At 50.9% G+C, this 27,977-nt stretch overlaps 1 protein-coding gene across 2 annotated transcripts in view; it reads left to right on the top strand.

The window, feature by feature from the left end:
• Window positions 1-3,793: 3,793 nt before the first annotated feature.
• The window catches only part of CCNJL (cyclin J like), a 44,505-nt gene continuing 20,321 nt past the window's right edge, over window positions 3,794-27,977 (top strand). The window contains exons 1-3 of one of the 2 annotated variants that reach the window (XM_054718119.1): window positions 3,794-3,959; window positions 4,726-4,840; window positions 26,998-27,211. In XM_054718119.1, the coding sequence (XP_054574094.1) occupies window positions 4,778-4,840; window positions 26,998-27,211 (277 nt within the window). In that variant the 5' untranslated portion in view covers window positions 3,794-3,959; window positions 4,726-4,777. Of the gene's footprint in view, window positions 3,960-4,160; window positions 4,334-4,725; window positions 4,841-26,997; window positions 27,212-27,977 lie in introns of those variants that run through there. The other variant, XM_008147656.3, reaches the window with a different exon arrangement.

Here is a 27,977-nt window from a genome sequence, read left to right as displayed (position 1 = left end):
TTGGGATCAAGAAGACGAAACCCCGCTGAGACCCGAGTCCAGGCGAGCCTGCGAGCCTCTGGGCTCAGATGTGGTCACACGCCTCTGGGTCTAGGTGAGGCCTCACGCCCCTGGGTTTGGGTGAAGCCACACGCCCCTGGGTCCAGGTGAAGCTGGATTCCGGGTTCGGGTGAGGCCATGTGCCCCTGGGTCCGGGCGAATCTGAACCCTGGGTCCGGGTGAGGCCGTGGGCCCCTGGATCCGGGTAAGGCTGGGTCCCGAGTACGGGTGAGGCCGTGAGCCCCTGGATCCGGGTGAGACCACGCGACCAGGGGTCTGAGAGAGGTAACGCGCCCCTGGGTCCGGGTGGCTTCGTGCACCTAGGTCCAGGTGAGGCCACGTGCCCCTGGGTCTGAGAGAGGCCATGCACCCCTAGGTCCGGGCGAGACCATGTGTCCCTGGATCCGGGTGGGGCCTCGTGCACCTAGGCCCGGGTGGGGCCGCGTGCCCCTGGGTCTGGGGGAGGCCAGGCGTCCCTGGGTCCGGGTGAGACCATGTGTCCCTAGATCCGGGTGAGGCCTCGTGCGCCTAGGCCCGGGTGAGGCCACGTGCCCCTGGGTCTGGGGGAGGCCAGGCGTCCCTGGGTCCGGGTGAGACCGTGTGTCCCTGGATCCGGGTGAGACCTCGTGCACCTAGGCATGGGTGAGGTCACGTGCCCCGGGGTCTGAGAGGCCAAGCGTCCCTGGGTCCGGGTGAGACCATGTGTCCCTGGATCCGGGTGAGGCCTCGTGCACCTAGGCCCGGGTGAGCACAAGTGGCCCTGGGTCTGGAAGAGGCCAAGAGTCCCTGGGTCCGGGTGAGACCATGTGTCCCAGGATCCGGGCGAGGCCTCGTGCACCTAGGCCCGGGTGAGCCCAAGTGGCCCTGGGTCTGGGAGAGGCCAAGCATCCCTGGGTCCGGGTGAGACCATGTGTCCCTGGATCCGGGTGAGGCCTCGTGCACCTAGGCCCGGGTGAGCCCAAGTGGCCCTGGGTCTGGGAGAGGCCAAGCGACCCTGGGTCCGGGTGCGACCATGTGTCCCTGGATCCGGGTGAGGCCGCGTGCACCTAGGCCCGGGTGAGCCCAAGTGGCCCTGGGTCTGGGAGAGGCCAAGCGTCCCTGGGTCCGGGTGAGACCATGTGTCCCTGGATCCGGGTGAGGCCTCGTGCACCTAGGCCTGGGTGAGCCCAAGTGGCCCTGGGTCTGGGAGAGGCCAAGCATCCCTGGGTCCGGGTGAGACCATGTGTCCCTGGATCCGGGTGAGGCCGCGTGCACCTAGGCCCGGGTGAGCCCAAGTGGCCCTGGGTCTGGGAGAGGCCAAGCGTCCCTGGGTCCGGGTGCGACCATGTGTCCCTGGATCCGGATGAGGCCTCGTGCACCTAGGCCCGGGTGAGCCCAAGTGGCCCTGGGTCTGGGAGAGGCCAAGCGTCCCTCGGTCCGGGTGAGACCATGTGTCCCTGGATCCGGGTGAGGCCTCGTGCACCTAGGCCCGGGTGAGCCCAAGTGGCCCTGGGTCTGGGAGAGGCCAAGCGTCCCTGGGTCCGGGTGCGACCATGTGTCCCTGGATCCGGATGAGGCCTCGTGCACCTAGGCCCGGGTGAGGCCACGTGCCCCTGGGTCTGGGAGAGGCCAAGTGTCCCTGGGTACGGGTGAAGCCAGATCCTGGGTCCGGGTGAGGCCGTGCGCCCCTGGATCCATCCGGGTGAGGCTGGGTCCCAGGCCCGGGTGAGACCACGCGCCCCTTGGGTATGGGTAAGGCCACGTGCCCCTTAGTCCGGGTGACGCCGTGCCCCTGGGTTCGGCCGAGACCAAACCAGTGGGAGTCGGACCTCCATTACCACCATTTGTCCACCATCCAGAGCTGAGGGGTCAGTGCTGACATGTACACATAAGGAACTACTGGACATTGAAATTGGGTCTCAAAAGAACTCTTGGTCCAGGGGGAAGCTCGCTACAGATTGATTCATTTGCCTGTCAGCATAACTATTATTGCTCGTCTCACATTCAGTTCTTATTAGTATATATCTAGTGACATATGATCTCGCTCATCTAGGGGAAATGATGAACAACATAGACTGAGGAACAAGAACAGAACCAGAAGCAAGGAGGCATCGATCGGACTATCGGGCCTCAGAGGGAGGATAGGGGAGGGTAGGGGGAGGGTGGGCGGAGGGGGAGAGTTCAACCAAAGGACCTGTATGCATGCATATAAGCCTATCCAACGGTTAAGTTCAACAGGGGATTGGGGCATGCGTGGGGAGAGGGGTGGGATGGGAATGGGGGGATGAGGACAAATATGTGACACCTTAATCAATAAAGAAATTTAAAAAAATAAAAAAAATAAAAAAAAAGAAAGAGTTAATTTGGGTGAAGTTGGTATTTTTACCTTCTATTTCTTCAAGCCTTTCTTAGATTTCAACTTTTATAATTTCTTCATGAAGAGTCTGCACTTTATAGGAGGTTTATTCCTGGGTATTTTACACTTTTATGAGAGTCCCTAATTTTTCTTTTTACATTAAAACTGCTGCTTAAGCTCCCATTGAAGCTTACCAAAGGTGACTCTAAATTTTTTTCCAGGTGGGTATCTGCTTGCAGGAAACCAGTCAGAAACTAAAGGCTCTTTAGTAGCAGCTATTACCTGAGGGTTCGTTCTATACTTCGAACGGCGATGATCCCTTTACGCGAATTGTCCTATTTAGTGATGGCTATCTCCAGCATTTTACACAGGAGGGTTCCCAGGCTGAGAGAACAGTGAGGAACTTGGCAAGAATCACCCAGCTGGTAGGTGGATTTGAAACAGGTCTGGGAATCTCCAAGAGTATCACGAAAAACAGTCAGCCTGAGGGCGCCAAGGCTGTGCCATCAGAGGTCCCGATTCAAAGGAGCGCTTTTTCTAAAACAACCAGGTTAAAAAGACAGTGCCTTCCACCCACCGGACCCTCCCGAAGGCCGGTTTTCCTTCAGTGTACCGGGTGGATGTGCACTCTGCAGGAGCACAATGAATGCTAGTTGATTCACGGAGACTCTTTTAGAACTAGGGACTCGTGGGTAACCGAGTGGCCTTTCTTGGGCTTTCCCAACTGTCCGTTTGGAAATCTACCTCCCCATCTCAGGACAGGACTCCCCGCCCCCAAAAAAGTCAACAAGAAAAGGAAGGAGGGAGGGAGAGAAGGAAATAGAAAAGAGAGGATGGAGAAAGAGAGAAAGAGGGAAAGAGAGAGAGAGAAGGAAGGAAGGAAGGAAAGAGGGAGGGAGGGAGGAAGGAGGGAGGGAGGGAGGGGAAGAGGGAGAGAGGGAGGGGAGGAGGGAGAGGAAAGACAGGAAGACAGAAAGAAAGAAGAAAGAAAGAAAGAAAGAAAGAAAGAAAGAAAGAAAGAAAGAAAGAAAGAAAGAGAAAGAAAGAAAGAAAGAAAGAAAGAAAGGAAGGAAGGAAGAAAGGAAGAAAGAAAGAGAAAAAGAGAGAGAGGAAGGAAGGAAGGAAGGGAGAAAGAAAGAGAAAAAGAGGAAGGAAGGAAGGAAGGAAGGAAGGAACGAAGGAAGGAAGGAAGGAAGGAGGGGAAGAGGGAGGAGGGAGGGAGGGAGGGGAGGAGGGAGAGGAAAGACAGAAAGACAGAAAGACAGACAGAAAGAAAGAAAGAAAGAAAGAAAGAAAGAAAGAAAGAAAGAAAGAAAGAAAGAAAGAAAGAAAGAAAGAAAGAAAGAAAGAAAGAAAGAAAGAAAGAAGAAAGAAAGAAAGAAAGAAAGAAAGAAAGAAAGAGAAAGAAAGAAAGGTAAAAGGAACAGGTGGAACCGACGCACGGTTTGCTAGAGAAGCGCACGCGGGAGCCAGAACTTTCTGCCCGCGCGTTTCACGCGTGGTGCGCGCAGGTGGCGCCGCGGTCCCTGCGCTCCCCACGCAGCCCCGCGGGGTGCCCAGGAGGCCCCCGGGAGTCTCCGCCAAGGTGAGGGCAAGCTTTCCACCGGGCGGGGGAGGAGGGCGGGCAGGAAGCGGAGCCAGCGCTGGCGAAAGAAAGACTCCAATTCCCAGCCCCCCGCCCCGCGGGGCGCGGGGGCTGGCAGCGCATGCGCGAGGTCCGGCCCCCAATTCCCCCAGCGAGAGAGGGAGGCCCCCGGCGGCCGGAGGCTGAGAGCCGCGGCGGGACCGGAGCGCACGCAGGGGCGCGGCGGCGGGGGCGAGCCGGGCTGCGGAGGCGGCGGTCGAGAGCGTGGAGCGCGGGGCGCGAGGGCTCAGCCGCGTGCGGGCCACCGGGGGCCCTCCGCCTCGGCCCTGGGAGGGGCTCGGTGCCCGCAACACCCCACGCCCGGAGAGGGATGCGTGAGTTTTTCGCCCCGGCTCGAGGGCAGGATGTGGGAGCAGGACAAAGGCTGGGCGGCGGGGGAGGAGTTGGGAGCTGCGAGCTGGTGGCCGCTGCCGGAGACCCGGCCTCGGCTGAGCTAGCGAAGTGGGCAACTTGCTGTGCAACTTTTGCAAAAGGGAAGATGAAAATTCTCAAGTTGTTGCACAGCTCCAGGTCTCCCCCCCGCCAGCTCCTACGAACAGAGGGGAAGGGACGCCGCAACCTTCCCGGGACTGGAGGCGCCCGCCAGCTCCGCCGGGGTGGGCAGGAGGGGTCCCCCGGCTGGGGGCAGCGAGGGTAAGGGATGCCCGGGGTGGGACGAAGCGGGGGAGCGTGGCTGCGGCGTCTGAGGTAGCCCGTGTCCACGCAGGGTGCGCCCTGGGAGCCCAGTAGCCTCGGATCGCGGCGCTGAAGACGCGGTGATGGATGAGCCGTGGTGGGAAGGGCGCGTCGCCGCGGACGTCCACTGCACCCTGCGCGAGAAGGTCAGTCCCTCGTCGCTCTCCGGCTGGGGATTTAAAGTCCCTTTCGCTCCGGACTCTGTTTACTGAGGTTACCCCGAGGGCGAACTAGGAACTCCGGGAGCCTTTCTTTGCTCCGACCCTGAGCCTTCTCCCGGAGAGTCTGGGTTGGAGAGGCTACTGGTAAGTTGGTTTTTCTGATTTCGCCACCCAGAGCTCCCAGCCAGCTAAAAACCGAGACAGTGACTGCACTCTATAAGGTGATATTCCCATAGTATTGCCACCCGAGATTATTTTAAAAGGTGAATGAATGAATGAATGAATGAATGAATAGGCTTAAAGATATTTTACTGTGCAATTTAAAAACATGTATCTAGCAAGTCTTGCATAGGACAAATGATGCTGACTTCCCGTTTGCTGTCGCGATGTAGCAGCTCTTGCAGAGGCTGCTGGGTGGAGGAGGGCAAAGGGTGGGAAAATGGGGGACAACAATAATACTGTCAACAATCAAAGAGTTAAAGGCATTTACTAAAAAATAGAAAGTTAAGTAAAAGAAGTGATTCAGTATAAAGAAGGACTGAATAAGCTTTAAGACCTCCTGATCTCAGTGCGTGGCTATGAATCTAAGAGGATGTGAGGAGAAAACAAAAACTCCCCGGCCAGTTTGCCTCTGGTGGCAGGTGGGGGCAGGTGAAATGTGATCCCCGTCCTCCCCTCACCTCCAAGGCAGAGGTGCTCTGCGGAGGTGGAAAGTCCAGGTAGGCTGGAGGCATGGCCTGTGTGTGTGTCTTGCCGGCCACCCCTGGGATCTGGGATGAGATGGGGACCGGGGGTGTGGGGAACAGGTGTGAAATAGAGCGGATGGTTTCCTAGGGCTGCATGACAAAGTAGCACAGGCGAGAGGACTTAAAACAACAGGAATGTGTCCTCTCACAGTTCTGGAAGCTAGAAGTCCAATGGCCAGGCCATTCTAGTCCTCAGCGTTCCTTTGTAGACCTATCACTGCAGCGTCTGACTCTGTTGCCACATGGCATTCTATCTGTATGTCTGTTTTCTCTTCTTAGAAGGACACCAGTCATTGGGATAGGGTCTATTTTAATCCAGCATGACTTGGTCTTAATTTAACGAATTACTGTACATCTGAAAAGACCCTTGTTTCCAAATAAGGTCACATTCTGAGGTTCCACGTAGGCATGAATTTGGGGGACACTATTCACCCCAGTATAGGGAGGGAGAGGTCTTCTCAGTGGAGCCCCTGGCTCCCCACACAGACAGGCCCCACGTCCAGTGCCTTTGCACCTGGTGTCCATGGGATTCTGCTTAAAAAGTCACCAGCTCTTCAGGGATTTTTCCTCATTTGGAAGTAGCTGTCTTTCAGCCAATTTATTTTTTCTTCCTTTCTGGACCTACTAAGTCCATCTCTGCCTTGTGTTGCTCGTCCAGGCTGTAACTTTCCTTTGCTTCCCTTGGGCTTGTCCCTGGAGTAGAATGGTCAAGGTGTAGCATATTCTGGGCATCTGGAGAAGCAGTCCGGTCTTGGTGGTTCAGTTAAAAAGCAGGGGCAGTGGGGTGGTAGAGCAGGCAGTAATGGTCCTTTTCTAGAGGTGGTGGCTACACGGATTAGTGAGGGCTGCCCTGGAAATTGGGCTCAGGTGGTTGCTCATAGAGTGGGAGGAATGACTTTGACCTCATCTGCCCCTTTCCAAGCAGGAAGGATTTCTAAGAACAGTATAAAAACTCAACCAGCTCAGTTACCTGAGAATCCTGTCTTTTGTATGTGAGTGAGTGTGTTCTTATCTCTCTTCCAGCCACTCGAAGGAGCAAGGCGGGCAGGTCTCACTAATGGTGCCTCACCCATGCCATAGCGCCGGATGAGTTCACTATCTTGAGGGAAGGGCGGGCTTGTTCAGGTTTTACAGGTTAGAAATAGAAAACCAACTTGGGGTTGATGGTCAGGGCCCCCTGTGACTTGAAGCTGGTTCTGTGGGGTAAATCCTGGGTTCCTTTGCTTATAATGTCTTACCTCCCCAGTATATTGACTGTTTTTCTCCTTCATTTCTTCTCCCTGTTCAAAGAAGATGCTTCTCGAGAAACACTGGCTTAATGGAGAGAAAAGCGAAGACTAGGGGGAACCCAGGATCCACATTAGCCTTACCTTTCCTAAGGAATGAGGGCTGGCCTTTTATGTTTCCCAGAGGAATTTGGTTCTGCTCCCTTACCTTGCCTCCCACCCCCTCCCACGCTGACCCCTTTTCTCTCCCTTGAGTAAGTCAAGCACATTCGTGTCTCAGGGCCTTTGCACTGGCTGTTCCCCCGTACTTGGGGTCTACTTCCCTCTAATTCCGTCCCTCTTTGTCAGTCTATCAGATCATCCTGTTTTATTTTCTTTATTGTATTTATCAGCACCAGGGATTATTTTTCTGTTTATTATCTTTCCCCCCAGAATATATGCTGCACAAGAATAGGCCTGCCCGTGCCGTGTTCGGTGCCAGGCCTCAGTGCCCAGAACAGAGCCTCCCCGATTGGTGTGGAATGATGAGAAGAATGGCTCTCCCTTAATTTCCTCATCTGTAAACTGGAGAAAATGTTTTACAGGCTGTTAGGAGAAAGTGAGAGGACCTGACAACTGTGTGTGACACATGGCGGGGACATGGCAGGCGCCGTGCCTTTCCATTTACGATTGCCGCATGTGAGGCCACGGCTCCTTCCTCGTGGTGCAGGGTCGGGGTCAGGCTTGGGGTCTGTGACCACCCTCCAAGGGGTTCACAGTTGTGGCAGGCAGCCCTTACAAGAAAGACATTGTTATTCCATTGGCCCATTGGTTTGGCATGTGATTGAGGCTGGGAGAGTCAGCAGTTGGGCTGAAAGTTACACATCTGCTGAGGTCTGGGACCCAGGAGCCAGGCCCCATCAGCGAGGTCTCTCACCAGCCCAGATAAGGCATCCTGGCTGGTAAAGGAGAGAATGGACCCTTTTTGCACCATTTCCCTCTGGAGAAGTCTCTCTCCGCCCTCCCTCTCAGTCTGCCTGTATCCCACACTCAGCCTTCAACTTCTTTCATCATCCTTCCTGGCCCTAGTGCTTCTGCTGGAACATATGTAGGTCCCCCTCCTTTAACTATGCCCCCTCTGACCTTTCTGCAGGGGCTGGGACCGCCAGCCAGTCCAGGGGAGTCAGTTTTCTTGCCTGCCACACCCGTGCCCTTGAACTTGTGCACTTAACCTGGGGGAGGAGCAGATCATCACCAGGCTGGTCGTGACAGTGAGGCTGTTGGTGATGATTTTTTCAGTAAGAAGGTATATGCCAGGGGTCCTCAAACTTTTTAAACAGGGGGCCAGTTCACTGTCCCTCAGACTGTTGGAGGGCCGGACTATAGTTTAAAAGAAACTATGGCCGAAACCGGTTTGGCTCAGTGGATGAGCGTCGGTCTGCGGACTGAAAGGTCCCAGGTTCGATCCGGTCAAGGGCATATACATTGGTTGCGGGCACATCCCCGGTGGGGGTTGTGCAGGAGGCAGCTGTCGATGTTTCTCTCTCATTGATGTTTCTACTCTCTATCCCTCTCCCTTTCTCTGTAAAAAGTCAATAAAATATATTAAAAAAAAAAAAAAAAAAACAAAACGGCAAAAACACCCCGCGGGCCTTAGTTTGAGGACGCCTGGTATATGCCCTCATGAATATTCAGATTTAAACCAAGAGCCACTTTTTTTTTTTTTTTTTTTTTTTGTCCCTGAAAGATGCTTCCACAAATGTTCAAAATTAATAGGGTCTTGAATCCAACAACGGGTTGAGGGCCACCTTCTTTGTCCTTCAAGCCTCTTTCCCCTCCACCATGGTTCTTGGTCCCCAAACTCGGGCTGTTTCTCTCACGGTCCTTGTCACCCTACGTAGTAACTTTTCCTACCCACTCAGGCATGAGGTGTGTCTGGTGCTCCTTGCAGGCATGAGGTGTGTCTGGTGTCTCGGCGTGCCCAGACCAGTGTCCCGTGCGGAGAGGGGCTGAGGGGTGTCCACCGCCTCACCTGCTGCAGGCACAGTATTGGGAGAGCACAGAAGGGCAGGACCAGGCTCAGATGGACTCTCCTGGGGCATGTCGAATGGATGTGCAGGAATGCTTCCCAGGGATCCTGGCCAGGTCTTTGGCATGTGCCAGGAGACACCCTGGACTGGCTGGCTAGTTTGTGTGAGTGGCTATGATGCTGGCTGTGGTGCCAGGCACAAGACCAGGTGGGGGCTGGCTCCAGCTTCCTACAGGCTTGCATCTTCTCCTCTCGGACAATTCGGGGTGGGGGAGAGTGGGGGAATGGAATGGGGGAGGGGTTAGAAATGGAATTCCCCCACAAGAGCAGGTTCACTGGCATTGACCAAAGTCCATCGTAGGGATCTTAGGACAAGAACTACTGGTTGGGCCCAGATCATCACTCCCAGACTTCTGCCAGAGGGTTCCATTTTTCTCTTCAGATTTTATCTCCTAATGATCTGCAAATAGAACTTGGTCTTCTCTCCTTTTGACTTACGTCCATTGGGCATCATTCTGAATCTCTGATTAGTAAGAAGTAGTTAAGTTAGGAAGCAAAGGAAAATGTTCCAGGACCCTCACGCTGTGATTTAAGTCTTCTTGAGTATGTGGGAGACTTTCTGAATATGGAGATTTGCGGATTCTTGGGGGAGCGGGGGAATCATACCCACCCAAAGTCATGTGACAAGCCCTACGTGGCGTGACCTGATGGTTTTATCTTCCGGGGCCACGGGCTTCTCCTCCTCCATTGGGTGTTTGCCTTCTCCCAGGATTGGAGCCACGGAAGACCTTGGGGTCTTCTCACCTTGCCCAGATGTGAGCTCTGCAGAGCCAAATGCGCTTTTCGTATTCCTGAAGTGTGCTTCCTTGCACACCTCAAGAACTTTAGCTGTGTGAGACCACATTTCTTGAACCAGAGGACCGATGAATGACATTTTTACTGATTTGCGACTGAATTTATACAAAGACCTTCCAAAATACGACCAACGAAAAACAGCGTTTAGTGATGATAATGTGAGTGGCTACTGTTTATTGAGCATTTACTATGTTTCAGGAAGGGTGCCAAGCACCGGAATATGTATTATCTCGCTTACTCCTCAGTGCTGGAATTGACCCCGATTTATAGGTCAGAAACGTCAAGACTCAGAGGGTGTGAGTTTGAACACAAATTTATTTAAAAGAACGTCCATTTTAGCAGAGAATAGAGATACAAGGCAGGGAACCCGAGCTGCCATATGTGACTGTAGGGTCTGTGTTTCAGTTTATTACAATGGTTCTACTAGAGCTGGGTTCTAAAAAAAAACCATCCTGAGAAGCTAAAGCTCTGGGCACTGGGAGGGGCTGATTGCACAGCTTTACTTATTGGTCCTGGTGGGTCCCGGTGCCGCACCTGTGTGTCATGCATCTCACCTTAAAGTGATTTGGCCTTTACTGTTGCCTGTCCTGGTGGTGAACATGGTGGGGTGTTCTGACTTGTCACCTTGGGGCCTCCCTCTGTTGCCTGAACTCTCTCTCTCTCTCTCTCTCTCTTTTTAAAAATTTCTTTATTGATTAAGGTGTTACATATGTGTCCTTATTCCCCCATTACCCCCCGCATCCCCCCACTCATGCCCTCATCCCCCTGTTGTCTGTGTCCATTTGTTAGGCTTCTATGCATGCATACAAGTCCTTTGGTTGATCTCTCCCCCTTTCCCCCTAACCTCCCCTACCTTCCCTCTGAGGTTTAATGGTCTGATCAATGTTTCTCTGTCTCTGGATCTATTTTTGTTCATCAGTTTATGTTTTTCATTATATTCCACAAATGAGGGAGATCATGTGATATTTATCTTTCTCTGACTGGCTTATTTCACTTAGCATAATGCTCTCCAGTTCCATCCATGCTGTTGCAAATGGTAAGAACTCCTTTTTTACCGCAGCGTAATATTCCATTGTGTAGATGTACCACAGTTTTTTAATCCACTCATCTGCTGATGGGCACTTAGGCTGTTTCCAAATCTTAGCTATGGTGAATTGTGCTGCTATGAACACAGGGATGCATATATCCTTTCTGATTGCTGTTTCTAGTTTCTTAGGATATATTCCTAGAAGTGGATCACTGGGTCAAATGGGAGTTCCATTTTTAGTTTTTTGAGGAAACTCCATACTGTTCTCCACAGTGGCTGCACCAGTCTGCATTCCTCACCTGAGGATTATTTTTCCATTGATGATTTTCAGAGAGAGTGAAAAGATAGAAACATCGATGTGAGAGAGAAACATCCATTGGTTGCCTCCCACACTCACCCCAACCGGGGCCGGGGATCCAGCCTGCAACCAACATATGTGCCCTTGACCAGAATCAAACCTGAGACCCTTCAATCCACAGGCTGACGCTCTAACCTCTGAGCCAAACTGGCTAGGGCTTGCCTGAACTCTTGACAACTAGATGTGATAGAATCTCATTCCAGCTCCACCCCTTGCCCACATTATTTTCTAGTGACCTCTAAAGCTTGCACATCCTTTTATTTCTCCCAACATTATTTTTTTTTTTTTAAGTTTAATCTTTTTATTTATTTATTTTTTTACAGAGAGGAAGAGAGAGGGATAGAGAGCTAGAAACATCGATGAGAGAGAAACATCGATCAGCTGCCTCCTGCACACCCCCCACTGGGGATGTGCCCGCAACCAAGGTACATGCCCTTGACCGGAATCGAACCCGGGACCCTTGAGTCCACAGGCCGACGCTCTATCCACTGAGCCAAACCGGTCTCGGCCCAACATTATTTTTTTTTTAATTTTTTTCTTCTCACTCTTCCCTTTAAATTCCTTGAATTTCCTCCTTGCAAGGCTGAACATCTGTCTCTTTATAGAAAGTGGCAACCGAGGTCCACGCTCGAGGATTGGCCTAGGTCATCCTGGATTGATTTTTCTATTCCCTTTCCCTCCTTTTGGATTTCTGCACCCCCAGGGAGCAGTTCTTTCCAAATCATGAGATACACCCAGCTCTACCCATAAGAAAGTATTCCAGACACTGGAGATGGCATGCGTCTGGCCAGCTTAGTTCCAGGAATGTGCCATCCAGGCTTTTCAAACCCAAATGCTGGCTTTGACAAACCCTCACCTACTGACAGGGCTGCCTTATGCTTGTGGTGCTCACGTGGCCTGAAGCAACTGGCCCTCCAGGTCCTTCCTGGAGGTGAAGACGGGGCTGTTGGTATAAAGAGGCGTTTCTTGCTGTCCAACTTGCTGAGGTGGTGTGGACTGTCCCTGGAGGTGGGTACAAACAGGGTGGAAGATTGGTGAGAAATGGTGTTGGGAGACTGGAAGAGATATGATTCAAGGTGGTGTGTAGCTTGGAGACTCCCAGACTCCCATGCTTCACCTCTGAGGACAGAACTGAATCAGAACTTGGCGTCCTCTGTTGAGTTCTTCATCTTCGAAAATGAAAACGCTCAGTCTGCACACGACGCTCAGCCACGACTTGGTCTCAGTGCATCTTGTCTGTAGAAGAAGCAAGTGATCTTGGAGCCTTACTTTCATCTGCAACCCGGGACAGTGGTCCCTGCCCCACCTGCCTCCCAGCTGTCCCAGGAGAAAGGGGGTGTGGGAGCACTCATCTACCTCGGGGGCCTCTGGGTTGTCACGTGGAGAAGGGGCTTGGCGGGCGCTCTGGTTGGCTGGGGCAGCCTGTCTCTCTAAGTAAGGGCAGGACATTAGAGGCTTTGAGCTGGCACAGTGCCCTTGCCCTTGACTTGCGCTTTGTCTTCCTAAACCACACAGCCCCTTGGGTGAGGGGAGTGCAGCCAGCCATTCTCCAGTGTGTGTGAGCACCTGGCAGAAGGAGGCAACACTGTGGTTCTGCTCTTTTCTCTCTTTTTGTTTCTCCTTTTATTAAAACACACACACACACACACGTGTGTTTTCTTGCTTGTTTGTTCAGGAAACTGTAAAAGTGAATACCCGCAAACAGAAGAGCGTAAACTTCCCCCACTTGGAAGTAATCTCTGCTGGCATTTTTGGTATAGGTTCTTGTGTGTGTGTGTGTGTGTGTGTGTGTGTGTGTGTGTGTGTATCATCACAATACTTTTTTTAAAATTTAAATTCTTTATTAGTTAAAGTATTACATATGTCTCCCTTTTCCCCCATTGATCCTCCCTGGCTGCTCCCCCCCACCCACCCCCAGCACATGCCCTCACCCCCCTGGTATCTGTGTCCATTGGTTATGCTTATGTGCATGCATACAAGTCCTTTGGTTGCTCTCTAACACCCTCCTCCCCCCCCCTCTTCCCTCTGAGGTTTGACAGTCTGTTCAATGCTTCTATGTCTCTGGATCTGTTTTTGTTCATCAGTTTATGTTGTTCATTATATTCCACAAATGAGTGAGGTCATGTGATCTCTATCTTTCTCAGACTGGCTTATTTCGCTTAGCATAATGCTCTCCAGGTCCATCCATGCTGTTGCAAATGGTAAGAGTTCCTTCTTTTTTACAGCAGCATAGTACTCCATTGTGTAGATGTACCATAGTTTTTTAATCCATTTATCTGCTGATAGGCACTTAGGCTGTTTCTAAATCTTAGCTATGGTGAATTGTGCTGCTATGAACATAGGGGCGCATATATCCTTTCTGGTTGGTGTTCATCACAGTATATTTTTATTTTGGATTTTTTTTTTAGTAACACTGAAAAGTATCTTGCTCAGAACACTTTGTTTATTTTGTGGTATACCACGCACCCGTTTCCATATCATTCTTCTCCACACAATTCCTAATTGTCAGACATTGGCGGAACATTATAAACTATTGTGTCTGTTTAGAATACATAATTCAAGAACCTGGTAAAAAAAAAAAATCAAGCTCTGTACATTGTGAATAGGCTTCCTTGCACCCCTGTCCCATCCCCCTAGTTTCCCTCCCTGAAAGTTCCCATCGTCCTAATTTCTTGTGAACCCTTCTGGAGTTATTCTCTATATAAAGAAACACAAATGTGCCCTAGCCGGCTTGGCTCAGTGGATAGAGCGTTGGCCTGGGGACTGATGAAGGGTCCTGGGTTCGATTCTAGTCAAGAGCACATGCCCTGGTTGCAGGCTCGATCCCCAGTAGGGGGCGTGCAGGAGATAGCCGATCAGTGATTCTCTGTCATCATTGATGTTTCTATGTTTTTCTCGCTCTCCCTTCCTCTCTGAAATCAATAAAAATATTTTAAAAAAATTTTTTTAAAAAGGGAAACACAAATGTGTGTGTTCTAATACACATTGTAGTATAATTTACATACTTTTTACCATTTAGCTTTGTTTAATGTTTACATTTTAATAATTTAAATATTTTATATGAAACCACCAAATAGAAGCTCCATGACCAGAAGGGATTTTTTAAAAATCTTTTCTGTTCATTGTAACAATAAAGGTATATAGTAGATACTAAGCAAATTTGTATTAAATGAATGAATGATATATTTCTTTTTGCTCATTTTCTATCCAAACATATACATTTTATTTTATAAAAATGCCATCTTAGCATATTATAACTTAATTTGTTCTGAGCTGTGTATACTAAATAGCTTTCTATGTCAGTAATTATTCTTCTACAATATCATGCATAATGTTTGAGTGTATGGATACACTATGATCTGATTAACTTATCTTGTTGGACATTTAGGTGGAGCTGCTTATTATTTTAATTGAAGTATAATTTATATGCAGTCCAATGCACAGATCTTAAGTGTGCATGCAGTTTAGAGTATACAGTGAGTTTTGACAAATGTCTGTACTCCTGTAACTATCACCATAACCAAAATAGAGGACCTTGCCATCAACCTGCAGAATTCTCAGTGCCCCTGTCCGTCTCTCACCCATCCTGCTCCTGCCCCCAGGCAATCTGGCTCTGCTTTTTGTCTCTGTAGACTAGATTTTTAAAGCGAGAGGAAGGGAGAGGGAGGGAGAGAGAAACATCAATGTGAGAGAGAAACATTGATTGGTTGCCTCTCACACACACTCCTACTGGGGATCGAGCTCGAAACCTGGGCATGTGCCCTAACCGGGAATTGAACTGGGAACCTTTTAGTGCATGGGCTGATGTTCAACCAACTGAGCCACACCAGCCAGGCCTGTGTAAAGGCTCTTTTGAAGTAACAACTATGCCATTATTATACCTAACGATACTAACAGTAATTAATTTTCCCCAGTTGTCTCAAAATCGGTTTTTATAGTTGGTTTGTTCAGTCATGGTCCAGATAAGGTCCATGCGTTCCATTCTTAAAAACTTAATCTTAAGTCTTTTATACTCTAATGATCTCCTTGCCTCCCATCCCCTTAAAAAATGTGTTTTTCATGATTTTTGGAGAAACCAGGTCATTTGTCCTATCCTTGATTTGGCGTCTTATTTCTTCAAGGTATCATTTAACTTGAGTTCACTATTAACATTTGGTTTATATACTTCTGTGCTCTTGCGGGATTTTAACCTGCTTGTTCTCGAGCTGTCAGCTCAGACATCACTTCCTCGAAAGTGCCTTCCCTAAGTCCCAGACAAGGTCAAGGTGGGGCCCCTTCTTATATGTTCCAGACCACGCTGGGTTGCTCCTTTAGCACTCAGCGCAATTCGCAGTTATTTACTTATAAATACGATTATTTCATTTGGATCCAGCTTCCCAGACCTGTGAGGGGCAGGCAGGGGCTGCATCGTCCCAGGTCTAAGCAGCTGTTGCAGATGAGCAACCCCTCCTCCCCCCCCGCAGCATCCGTATGTGCACATCATGAACACCTTATCTGAGCTCTGTGCCTTACAGCCATCCTGTACTTCACTGTCGAAATAGTTCTTGCATGTGGGATAGGCAGTATGGCTGCCAGTCACTCCATCCTTCTGGTAGAGAAATGGCCTCCAAGGGCTCCAGGACTTGGCCAGGGGGGTCCCCCTATTACGTGGGAGAGCTGGAGCCTTAACACTTTGCAGTGTGCTGTCCAGAGTCTGATTTGCAACAAGCAGAGGAATTGCAACCAGCCTTGAAGTCAGTGATGGTGTAACATGAACTTCCCCTTCAGTGGGGCCGGCACTCTGAGCAGCTCCTGAGGAGGTGAGAAGGCCGGTGGAGAGGGTGGGGAGTGTTAAGCTGTTGGCGCTGAGCTGAAATCTCTTGTTGGCCTCTCCTTTTGTGATAACTTTCTGTTTTGAAGTAATTTCAAACTTACGGAAGAGCTGCCAGCATAGTACACAATTGTGAACATTTTAACACATTTGCCTTACCATTCTCTTCTTCTATCTTTGTGTTTTTTCCCCTGAAATGGGGCAGACATACCCCATTATCCCTTAATACTTCAGGGTTCATTTTGCATGGTTACTCTTTTATTTATTTTTTAATAGTTTATTGATATTTAAAAGAGAGGAAGGAGAGGGAGAGGGAGAAAAACATCAGTGTGACAGTGCAACATCAGTCGGCTGCCTCCTGCATTCCCCCTGCCAGGGATCGAGCTTGCAACCTGGACACATACCCTTGACCAGGAATCGAACTGGCAACCTCCAGGTGCACAGGACAGTGCCCAACCAACTGAGCCACACCAGTCAGGGCTCGTGGTTACTCTTAAGCTGGGGCATGAAGTAGTTTCTGGGGGAATTTTTGTCAAACCACTGCCAATATCTTCCCAGGTGTTAGGAGGCCCTTTTTGGGGGTGTGGGGGGTAGAGGGGGTTCAGCATTCTGGTCAGGAAGGAGAAAGCCTAAGGAACTTGGGCATTGCTGGCTGTGAGCCTGCAGAAGGCAGAGTTCTGGTTTCTTTCCTTGGACCTCTCTGTGGCTTAGTTGGCAGCCTCTTTCTCCAGCAGCCATTTACTGAGCCCCATATGTAACCTGTAGACCCATGGGAGCCTCCACCAGGACTGGGGGCCTCAATGATAGAAATGACTACTGTCCACATTAATGGGTGCTTGCTTGACATACATTCCCTTCCATTAATGAAGTCCTCAGACAACCTACTCTAGTAGGCACTGTAATTATCACCATGCTGCAGATGGGACTGCTAAATTTACTAGCCTCACAGGGTGATCTGATCATAAATTACTAACTGAGCAGGTCATGGTGGGTAGTCATGCTCCAGGCATGTTACTTTTTAGTAAGAGGTTTATCTTTATCTTAAGCAAGCCCTGTCCATTGTGTTTCTGTTTATCTATGTTAACACACCTCAAGAGAGCACTTACTCCTGTTAACTGTCTTGTAATCCAACCCCCCACTACCACCTGGCTTTCTCCCATCTCCATGTCATCTTTTTTTTAATATATTTTTTTATTGATATCAGAGAGGGGAGAGGGAGAGAGAGATAGAAACATCAATGATGAAAAAGAATCATTGATTGATCAGCTGCCTCCTCTACACCTCCTACTGGGGATCAAGCCTCAACCCAGGCATGTGCCCTGACCAGGAGTTGAACCATGACTTCCTGGTTTATTGGTCACGGCTCAACCACTTAGCCACACCAGCCGGGCTCCATGTAATCTTCTTTATGACCCCTCCTTAATTTCACATGCATAAAAGAAGCTGCAAAACTGTTAATGTCTGGGTCATTTGAGACCTTGCTCCCTGGCATCCTCCTATATAATAAAAGGCTAATATGTAAATTGTCCTCTTGACCGGAGTTCGACCAGGAGTTTGACTAGGGGGCGAGGCTGGCCCACCAGCAGCCCCTCCCCCAGGCCTGCCCCACCTCCGATGGCCCCCCACCCCGATTGGGGTGGGGCCGGCCTGCCAATTGCCTACAGTCCCTCCTCCTCCCCTCCCCCCGCCAGACCAGCCCTATCGGCCCCGATTAGGGTGGGCCAGCTGGACCCCACTTGTGCATGAATTTGTGCACTGGGCCTCTAGTATGTTTTATAAATGCTTATAGAACATCAAATAAATAAATAAGTAATGTATACAAGGCCACACAGCTCATAGAGGGCAAGGTCAGGATTTGAACCCGGGCTCATAACCACTGTACCAACAGTGACATCCAGATGCCTAGGGAAGTATGAAAAGCTCCAAAGAGGAGGTGCTGTGTGAGCTGAGTACAAAAGATAAGCAGGAGTGGCTGGTCAGAGAGAGGTGTGGAGGAGGTTCACCTACCAAGGCCCAGGGCAGCCGCTGATGGTTACACATCAGCCACCTTCGGGCGGCAGTCTGGTGAGTAGCCAAGAGAGGGAGACGGATCAGGAGAATTGGCTCTGGGGATACGGATCTCCCTAGGTGTCTGCACTGATCCTCAGAGCCCATGGAGAGCTTTGAGGAGGGTGTGAGGAGGGAGGGATGGATGACTGGGAAATGGCCTTGGCCTTGGAGACTGGGTGTTGGCAGTGAATCAGAGCCATGGCATCTGAGCCAGGGCAGGAACTAGGGAGACTGCAGAGTTTCAGGAAGTAGGGTCAAACGGACCAGCTAACAAAAGGAGGGAAAGATTTCAGGTTTCTTACTAGTTGGAGCATAGTGATTTTTCCGTTGCTGAGCATGATGGGCCTTTGTCATAGTGAGCTTTGTTCTTAGAAAGCTCCTTCGGGCAATTGCTCATTTCTCCGTCAGTTGTGCCACCGAGGTTCGGTGCGTACACTCCATGATGTTCACACAATGACAGAAGAGCCTGACGCACGTTTCTCAGAACCTATCTCGTCGTCAAGCGATGCATGACTATAAATGGTGAACAGAACCAAGTTCTCTACCTTCGCAGAGCTTGTAGTCAAGCATCAAGCTTATAAAGCACAGACAGGAGCCCTGGAAGTCCGATTCAGTTAATCAGGAAATAGGGAGGGAAGGAGATGCCTCAGACTGCCTCTCACTGGATGGCTTAAAACAACCAAAGTTTATTCTGTCACAGTTCTGGAGGCTAGAAGTTCAAAATCAGGGCCATGCTCCCTTCAAAGGCCTCTTCTAGCATCTGGTGGTTGCTGGCAATCCTTGGCTTGTAGCTGCATCACTCCTTTTCTCTGCTTCCATCTTCACATGGCCTTCTCCCTGTGTCTGTCTTTGCCTCGTCTTTCCTCTGAATGTCTGTGTCTGTTTTCCCTTTTTATAGGGACATCAGTCATTGGTTTAGGACCTCATTTTAACTTGATTGTATCTGTGATGATCCTATTTCTAAATGAGGTGATATTCTGAGTTTTTTTGGGAGGAGGGGCACTGTCCAATTCAATACGGGGGTAAGGGGAAGCTTCCATTTTTCCATAAATTCCCAGGAGACTCCAGTGCCTGAGGTCAACTGACTACAGTTACAGAAACCCTGGACCCTGGATCCACAGGGGAACAGAATCCCAGCTGGAGCGATTAGTGGATGGTGGTGGTGGTTACTGTACTCACCTGTTTGGGGTGCATGTGAGCATCAAGGTGCCCAGGAGGCAACATCAGAGGGAATCTGGAAATTGGGGATGGGAGTCAAAGGTGTGGAATAAACAGCTTTTGAAGCCACAATTTAGGAAGGATGACCCGGAAGGAAAGGAGGAAAGATCCAAGGGAACCAGCATGGAAGGGTGACCCCTGCCCTAGATAACGGGGAGGTGAAAGGGGGCGTGAGAGAATGAGGGGCAGACCCAGCAGAGAAGCTGTGCGGATGTGGTCATATTAAGACATTGCTGAAGTGATGAACTTGGGTGAGGAGGGTTGCAAAAAGGCTGTGTGTTGTCCATGGAGGCATTGTGGGGGCACAGTGGCATGGGTGGGAGGGGGACCCCCGATGGGGTGGGCAGACATGTCCTTGGGCACAGTCGAATGCCTGGCAGTGGCTCTGGCTCCTGGGAATGAGGTGTGTCTGGAGCCAGCCCCCTGCCCTTTGCTGAGTTCAGGGGGCTGGTGAGAGAGATGTGGTTGGTGGCTTGGGGTGACCTTTTTCTCTCTCTCTCTGCATAAAAGAAGCTACAGGCCGGATGTCAGCAGGAGGGGATGTCACTGGCATTTTTCACTTCATGTTGAAATAGTGTTCCCAGAGATGTTGATTCTTTACTGAAAATGTTCCCTGGGTTTATGAAGCAATGGGCACCGAGGGGAAGGGGTGGGGAGGTGATCCTCCGGCCTTGCAGGGCCTCCCAGGTCTGAGGTGTGTACTCCTGTGGCCTCTGAGGAACCAACCTTCCCCATCCCCTTTCTTTGTCCCTTTCAATTTGCAAGTCTCCACTTCCTGTTGGTCACCTTGGTTACCTGTGGTGTTGCTTCATGTCTTGTTACTCTTTGTTCTCAGGCAGACTCAACCCTGGAGCTGTTTCCCAAGCAACTGGCCTGGTGCCTGGAGGCCCAGCCTCCCTTGGGAGGCCGCGGTGGGCAGCAGTGAGGATGAGCATGGCCGTGGCGGGATGCGCCGAGGAGGAGGGCAGGGTGGCTTTCTTTCTGTGGCTGGGGTGGGAGAGCAGCTCGGCTCTGCTGTGCACCTTGCGCCGTTTATGGGATGGTTGTCACACCCCAGGCCTGGCCAGCTCCTCTGATGTCCAAGGTCAGGATTTGCCACCAACTTGCAATGTGACCTTGGCTGTTGCACTTCTGTGCCTCAGTTTCCTGGGTCCTAGTGCTACCACTGCCTGGGCCCATCTCAAGAGGGTAGGTGTTGGGGTGGAGGGCCTAAATTAGGTCACAACTGTCAGGGGTTATAGTCCCATGAGAGGGAGAAATGGGGTGGGGGGGGGGGTGAGCAGAGATACAAGACTGGAAGGGCAGATACCGACACATGTTCATACTCGAAGTTATCTCCTGCTGGTGGTTTGCTGGTGATTTTAATGTTCTTTGTACTCATCTGTATTTTATAAAATTGCTATAGTGATCAGATATTTTGTAATTGGTTCAATGTAGCATTATTTTTGGAAGGAAAAACCAAGCCTAAACTGTGGAGACCCCAAAACGTAGTGTTAAGAGCACAGGGTCCAGCCTGGCTGGTGTGGCCCAGTAGTTGAGTGTCGACCTATGAACCAGAAGGTCACAGTTCAATTCCCGGTCAGGGCACATGATTTTGGAAGCTCCCAATTCTCTGTAAACACTGACCTGCTTCCTCCTTAGGAATCCTCTGATGCTGTTGGGTAGACTGAGGCGCATGCCACCCCAAGGCACAGACAAAGCTTTCTCTTTCCCCTGGAATTCAGCATCCCAAACCCCTTGTACGTCCCCTCTGGTCTTCATGAGTGTTTGGAATCGCTTATTATGATTATTAGTTTTATTTAACCTAAGATTAGGAGCAGCCCCTCCCCCTCTGTCTGTAGCTGGCTTTGGGGTTTCATGTGGGTCGTGATTCACCCGTCCTTGGCTTTTCTCAGAGTGCTGCTCCTCTCAGACCATCCTCTTTCTGCTCTGGACCTCCAGGGAGAGATCTTGGGCAGCAAGAAGAGCGGTTTATTTTTATTTTTGTTTTTTAATCTTCACCTGAGGATATTTATTCCATTGATTTTTAGAGAGAGTAAAAGGGAGGGAAAGGGGGAGAGAGAGAGAGAAACATTGACGCGAGACACATCGATTGGTTGCCTCCTGCACATGCCCCATCAGGGGCCAGGGATTGAACCTGCAACCGAGGTACATGCCCTTGACCAGGAATCCCATCTGTGACCCTTCAGTTCACAGGCTGGTGCTCTAACCACTGAGCAGCTGGCCAGGGCAAGAAGAGTGGTTTCGGAAGGACCCGAGCCTGTCTTGACTCCCACCACCTTCCTTTCCCCCAGAACAGCTCCTCTGGTCTCGGGAATGCCAGGGTTTCCCTTTCAGGGGGCCAGTTTCCCCCACCCTGTGGGTTACCCCGGGGAAGGCTGCAGGGCGAGGTAAGGGACACCTGGGGGGGAGAGGGCATAGCGGGCCGCAGGCCGAGGGAGGATTCCCCCCTGTTGGTGTTTACTCGGGTCACACCTGTGTTCACCACGCAAAACACTCCATTCAACAGATATTCAGTAGCCCTAACTGTGCTGGTTCCGGGGGTACAGCCAGGACCAGGAGAGCGAAGTGGAGGTCACATTCTGGGGGGAGTGGGGAGAACAGTTAATAACAGGCAGACACTTCGGTCAACAGAAATTCTGGCTATGGGGCCATATGGGTGCTGATGAGCGGCCTGAACAGAGACCCAGAGGAAGAGAGACGGCCCAGATGTCCAAAACGGGGGCACAGCCGCACAGTGAAACGCTAGGCAGCCATGGAAACGTTCCCCTGTGTCCACCCCTTGTAGATTGCGAACCCGGCTTGTTTGCCCAGAGAAGCATCCGAAGAATCCACATACAGTGTAACAGCACTTCTCTCTGCGTGAGGGAGTATACGTGATGTTTGTTATTTGCTACTTTTGAAAAATCTGCCAGCGGAACACATAATTTATGATTAGTAAAAAGACTGCCGTACTTCGGGGCCTTTCAGTCTTGTGAGGATGACGGATGGGTAGATGTTTAGTGCAGTGGGGTGGTTACCGTTACAGGGTTAACCTTGTGGAAGGGATGATGTGGGGTTGAAGGGAATCTCGGATACATTTTGAGTTTGGCCTTAATGCGGTGCGTGCATATCTAGTCCCTCTCTCTCCGTTTTTCCTTTCAAACTGGAAACACAGTCGTTGAAATAATAAAGTGGTTATGCAGTGAATACTTCTTTAAAAAATCCAGACAGTGCTGAAAAGCATGAGAGTAAAAAATCACACGAGGTCCCAGCGCTCTGAGATAACCAATGCGAACATTCCAGTGTGTATCTAATAATTTTTCTACCCTGTTATTATGTTTAAAAAATGAAATAAACTACTGATGTCACAAAAGATGAATCTCCCCCCAGCCACTCCCACCCCTGAACCCCATCAGGGCCACCTGTCCCTGGGCCCCACCTGGTCATCTGCTCACCTGGGAGTGCATGCTCTCCAGGGTGACTCAGGTGATAAAGGCCAGCCGCCTGGGAGGGAGTCAGGAAGCCTCTGCCCACCCCCCGACCCCTCCACCCCTCTTGATCTGTGCCCTCCCCGCAGCCTTATGCTGGCCACACACTGAAGCTGACCCTGGCCCTGCTGAGAGGAAGGTCACCCTGCCTGGCTGGTTCCTGCCCCCTTCCCGCCGCCCGCTGGCTGCTGAGTGCCTGCCAAGTGCCTGCCTGATCCCGGAGAGCTTTCCAGGCCTCCCGCCCACCCGCCCGCCGAGCAGGCTGCTCTTTTGTTTCTGGAATCCAGGCTGCTCAGCAGAAGGGGCTGCTTCGTGCGCCCGCCCGGCTGCTGTGGCCATCAAGCTGACTCAGGTCAAGAGTGCTTTGAGGGCAAGGCGGCTGCTTAGAGCAAAGCCCTTGTAATGAATGCCTTCCCCCCTAATTGGGTTAGGGAAGGAACCAGCTGGACTCTCGAACAAAACAGGACCAGCATGCTGGCGTCCCACATGGCTGTTGGTTTGCCAAAGAATCGCCCTCCTCTGAGTGCCGGGAAGAAGCCGAGGCTCGCAGCTCCTAATCCCTTCGGCTTGGGAGCTCTGCGGAGGGCATAGGCAGGGTTCCTTGCCTGCGGAGGTCCCCAGGCCCAGCTGTACACCCTCAGGGAGAAAGGGTCGTTCCACCAAACGAGGCAGGTTCCTCCGAGAGCCTGACAGAGGCAGAAAACTCAACTTACCTGAGGTCTGATTGCCCAGCTTGCAGCTTGAAGGAAAGGCAGCAAATGCTTGCCGAGTGCTTCCAAATACTTCACATTTATGGCAGCTTGACCCCCGTTTTCCAGATGAAGACACTGGGCTTCGGAATGCACATGCCCAGGCTAGTAAATAGCGGAGTTGAGATTCCACCACGGAGCTGCCTGTCTCGACTATCTCTGCCAAGCTGCACCCTCCCCACCCCACCCCCCCATACGTTGGGGGAGGAGTGTATTTGGTTCAGGAAGGGATGCCCCTGTATTCATTTTTTTTTAGTAGACTTTGTTTCTTAAGCAGTTTTAGGTTCACAGCAGTATTGAGCAGAAGGTACAGAGATTTTCCATATACCCCCTCCCCCCACACCTGCAGAGCCTCCCCCATTATCAGCATCCCCCGCCGGAGAGGTACCTTTGTTACAATCGATGAACCTACATTGACACATCATTGTCCCTCCAAGTTTTTATGTTAGGGCTCACTCTTGGCCGTGTGCATTCTGTGGGTCTGGACAAATGTTGATTGACATGTATCCATCATTATAGCATCATTCAGAGAAGTTTCACTCCCTAAAAATCCTCTGTGCCCTGCCTGTTCATACCTCCCTCTCGCCCAGCTTCAGACCACTGATCTTTTCGCTGTCTGCCTCCTTTCTAGAATGTCCTATAACTGGGATCCTAGAGTATGTAACCGTTTCAGATTGGCTTCTCTCACTTAGTAATACGCATTTACATCTCCTTTATGCCTCTTCATGGTTATTCTTTTTCCCCTGTGACAACATTTCACCATTATTTTGAGCACCTGCCTCTGTGCCAGGCACATCCTGGGCACTGGGCAAGTGATGTAGGCAACATGGGCATGGCCCCTGCTCTCCAGGGCTAGAGTGAAGCAGGGAGAGAAACGTTAAGTAAATATTTGACATTGGAGAACAGCGTGCGAAGAGAGAGAACAAAGGGGCCTAATTGGGAATGAGGAGGGGTCGAAAAGCCTCTCTTAGGAAGGGCAATTAAACCAGCATCTGAGGGAGGAGCAGAAATGGGGATGAAGAGCATCACAGGCAGCTGTCTGGCTCTCAGAACCCTGCTCACCCCTGAGACTAGCCTTTTCCAGGAAGCCCTACCTGCTCACTCCTTCTTGACATGCATTGCTGCCCCTTCTAGAGGTCCATAGCTTTTGCTTCTATGCACCAGAGGCTTCCTGTGAGAATCTGCTCAAGCCTTTTCCCAGGGAAGCGTACAGAGGGAAGACCGACCGTGTGTTGCTTTGAGCTCGGTTCTCCCGGTCCAGTTGGCACAAAGGAAAATCCAGAAGCAGTTCAGCTTGGCTGAGTTGAGCAGGGAGGGGAGTCAGGATGTTGCATATCTGACTGATGTTTTGGGGCTTTGGACTGCCTCGATGTGGGCAGTGCAGCCAGGCCGAAGTTCACTTGGCTGATTTCCAGTAGCTGCTGGGACAGAACCCAGGAATCTGTGATTGTGGTTGCTTCTTGTCAGGAGCCTTAAAGCCTTAGGCCTTAGAGGAAATACACCAGTAGCCTGCAAGCTCATGGGGTGCGGAGGCGGACTGCTGTTGCGGGGAGCTGCAGCCCCACACTGGCTGCTGCTACTACTAGCTGTCTGGCCGTGACCCAGGAGGAGGCTGACCGAGAGATCGTGCATGGCCACTCTGCCCCTGTGGACGCCCTGCTCTAAACCCTTCGGTGGCTCCCTCTTACCTTCAGGACAGGACAGATAGCTTAGCCGGGCACGCAAGCTGGGACCCTGCCACCTTCCCAGCCTGCTTTGTCCAGGGATACCCCACCTGTCTGGTGGTTCCAAGCGCTCTAGATTCCCAGATGGGACACCTGTGTGGCTTTGCAGGTGCTGCTTGTCCTGCTGAGCATTCTTTCCTTCCTGCATCCTCAACAGGTCAAGTCCTAGATGTCCTTCCGAAACTTGGCTGGATAGATAGATCTCTTTTCCTTGAAGTCCCCACTGACCACCTGCTCTCTGCAGACCACCACACCTTCCTCTGTGCGCCCCGGGCCCCGTGTACTCACCACTGCACGGCAGTCCGTCATCTTCCCTCCCTTCTCCGCCCCCTCCCTCCTTTCACTTCCTCGTTTTAGTTATTGGGCACCTCACCATGTTTCAGTCACACTGGGGTGATGGGAGTTTGAAGTCCCATGGTTACTGAATAAATTCATCAAATAATGAAGATGAAGAATACCCAAAGAAGTCAACCCACAGAATGGGAGAAAATGCTTGGAAATCGTATATCGATAAGAAATGAAGCTGGGATAAAAGCTTCTCTCCATGCTTATAAGAGAAATGAATAAATAAATAAAAGGTTGAAAAAAAGAAGGATCCACTGAAAGACTTCCAGTCTCGGATCTGTTGCTAGTTAAATAGAGCCGGCGGGAGGCGGGGGAGTGCTGTTACAGGACTATTTCAAACTCAGGTTCTTCCTATGTAAACATAAGGCGAGGAGCCAATTAATTCAGGCTCTGAGCACTTTCCATGGCAAAGTTCTGGGCTCCCGAGAGAGCTGTGCCCTGGCCTCAGGCTCTCTGGGGGGCACAGCCAGGAGAGAAGAGATCCCAGCATGCATCTCAACTCCAGCCTCACTTTCCCAGGGTAGACCTCCCAGTCCTCAGAGAAGATGGGAGTTCTCACCGTGGCCAGAGCTTTCCTTCCTCGTGTGGATCAGCTTGAAATTCTGTCATTGTCTTAGTTGCTCACCATCTCTCCTACTGGGCCATAAACTCCTTGCGAGTGGGTGATGGTCCGTCCATCTTATGTTTTCATAGCAGCTTTACTGAGATAGCATTTGCATACCATGAAATGTACCCTTTTAAAGTCTACAGCTTAGGGCTTTTCGTACGTGAGTATTTGGGAGTTCTTTGTACTATTATTTTAACAACTGTTGTATGTTGAATTTTTCATATATATATATTTTGATTTCAGAGAAGAAGAGAGAGAGAAACATCAGTGATGAAAGAGAATCACTGATCGGCTGCCTCCTGCACAGACCCCCACTGGGGATTGAGCCCGAAACCCGGGCATGTGTCCTTAACTGGAATCGAACTCAGGACCCTTCAGTCCACAGGCCCACGCTCTATCCACTGAGCCAAACCGGCTAGGGCTGTATGTTGAATTTTTTAAAAATTGTCTCTCACAATCACAGCCACAGAGGGAATCAAGCCGTGGATCCTGAGAGGTTCCTATGTGCTGGGTGCTTTATATGCATGTTTCATTTCAACCTCAGCTGCTGAGGAGGAAACAAGGGTGAAGACAGGTGACCGGGGGCACAGCTTGGTTGAGCAGCAGAACCCGAATTTGGATGTGGGTCTCCTACATTCTGTTGTGGCCTGTGTATCTCCAGGAGTTATCCTTTCCCTGGGAATGGAGCCAGCTGCCTCCTTCACTAGACTGTCATCAGGAAGGTCCCTGACACTTTCTGAGCCTATGTTTGGTGAGGGTAGATGGGGTTCGGTCCAGAGTTCCTAGAACAAAGGGGCTGCCATCCTGGGCCTCGAAGGAACACGAACAGGGTATGGAGGGAATGGGTGCTCTTTAACCAGCCAGAAGGCAGGCTTGCACTCTCACCTTTCTGGGACATCCGAGGCTCTCGGGAGGCGGCCCTGACCACCCTTCTGCCCTGTCCGTTCCAGGAACTGAAGCTGCCTGCCTTCCGAGCCCACTCCCCGCTCCTGAAGAGCCGGCGGTTCTTTGTGGACATCTTGACGCTGCTGAGCAGCCACTGCCAGCTCTGCCCCGCAGCCCGGCACCTGGCCGTCTACCTGCTGGACCACTTCCTGGACCGCTATAACATCACCACCTCCAAGCAGCTGTACGCCGTGGCCGTCTCCTGCCTCCTGCTCGCAAGTATGTGGAAACCGCTTCTTCCCCTGGGCTGCCGACTCCTCCTCCTCCTCCTCTTCCTCCTCCGAGAGCCTGGGTGCTCCCAGATCTTTGTACGTCTCCATGGCCTGTGCGCGTCTTCCCTGCTTATCCCAGCTGAATGGGAGCTAATAGAAATAATCACCAACATTTTCTTTAGCATCTGTAATGTCCCAGGCTCAATGATAAGGATTTTAGCATCTTGATCTTTTATTATTTCATTTTTTATCCTCACCCGAGGATATGTGATTTTTATTGATTTAAGAGAGAAAGGAAGGGAGGGAGAGAGAGAGAGAGAGAGAAACATCAATGTGAGAAAGAAGCATCAATCTGTTGCCTTCCATATGTGCTCCAATGGGGGGATCGAACCCACAACCTGTTGTTGTATGGGACGATGCTTAAACCAACTGAGCTACCGGTCCGGGGACCGAGCCATGTACTTTTAATTAACACCCACTTCATTATTAAACAGTGAGTTTCGGGGAGGGAAAGGAGCCTGAGACATAGTAAGACCTCAGAAACATAGTAGTATATATTTATGGGGTAAATGAAATAATGGAACGAGGGTTTCTTTAAAGCCGGGCTTCCACACTTCTCCAGGTTGCCCTTAATGTAGATACAGGTGACTGACAGAGGAGCAAAATGCAGCCGTCATAACACTCCTTTGACACCTAGTATTTTCTCCTTAAAATTCAATCCGATGTGACAGTTCCCACCACAATACGTTATTGTCCTGTTTTATTATATGGGC

This window comes from Eptesicus fuscus, chromosome 6, assembly GCF_027574615.1.
Source record: "Eptesicus fuscus isolate TK198812 chromosome 6, DD_ASM_mEF_20220401, whole genome shotgun sequence".
In the NCBI taxonomy this organism is placed as follows: Eukaryota; Metazoa; Chordata; class Mammalia; order Chiroptera; family Vespertilionidae; genus Eptesicus; species Eptesicus fuscus.
Note: the sequence above shows the minus strand (reverse complement) of the source record. Positions and strands in the feature narration are given on the sequence as shown.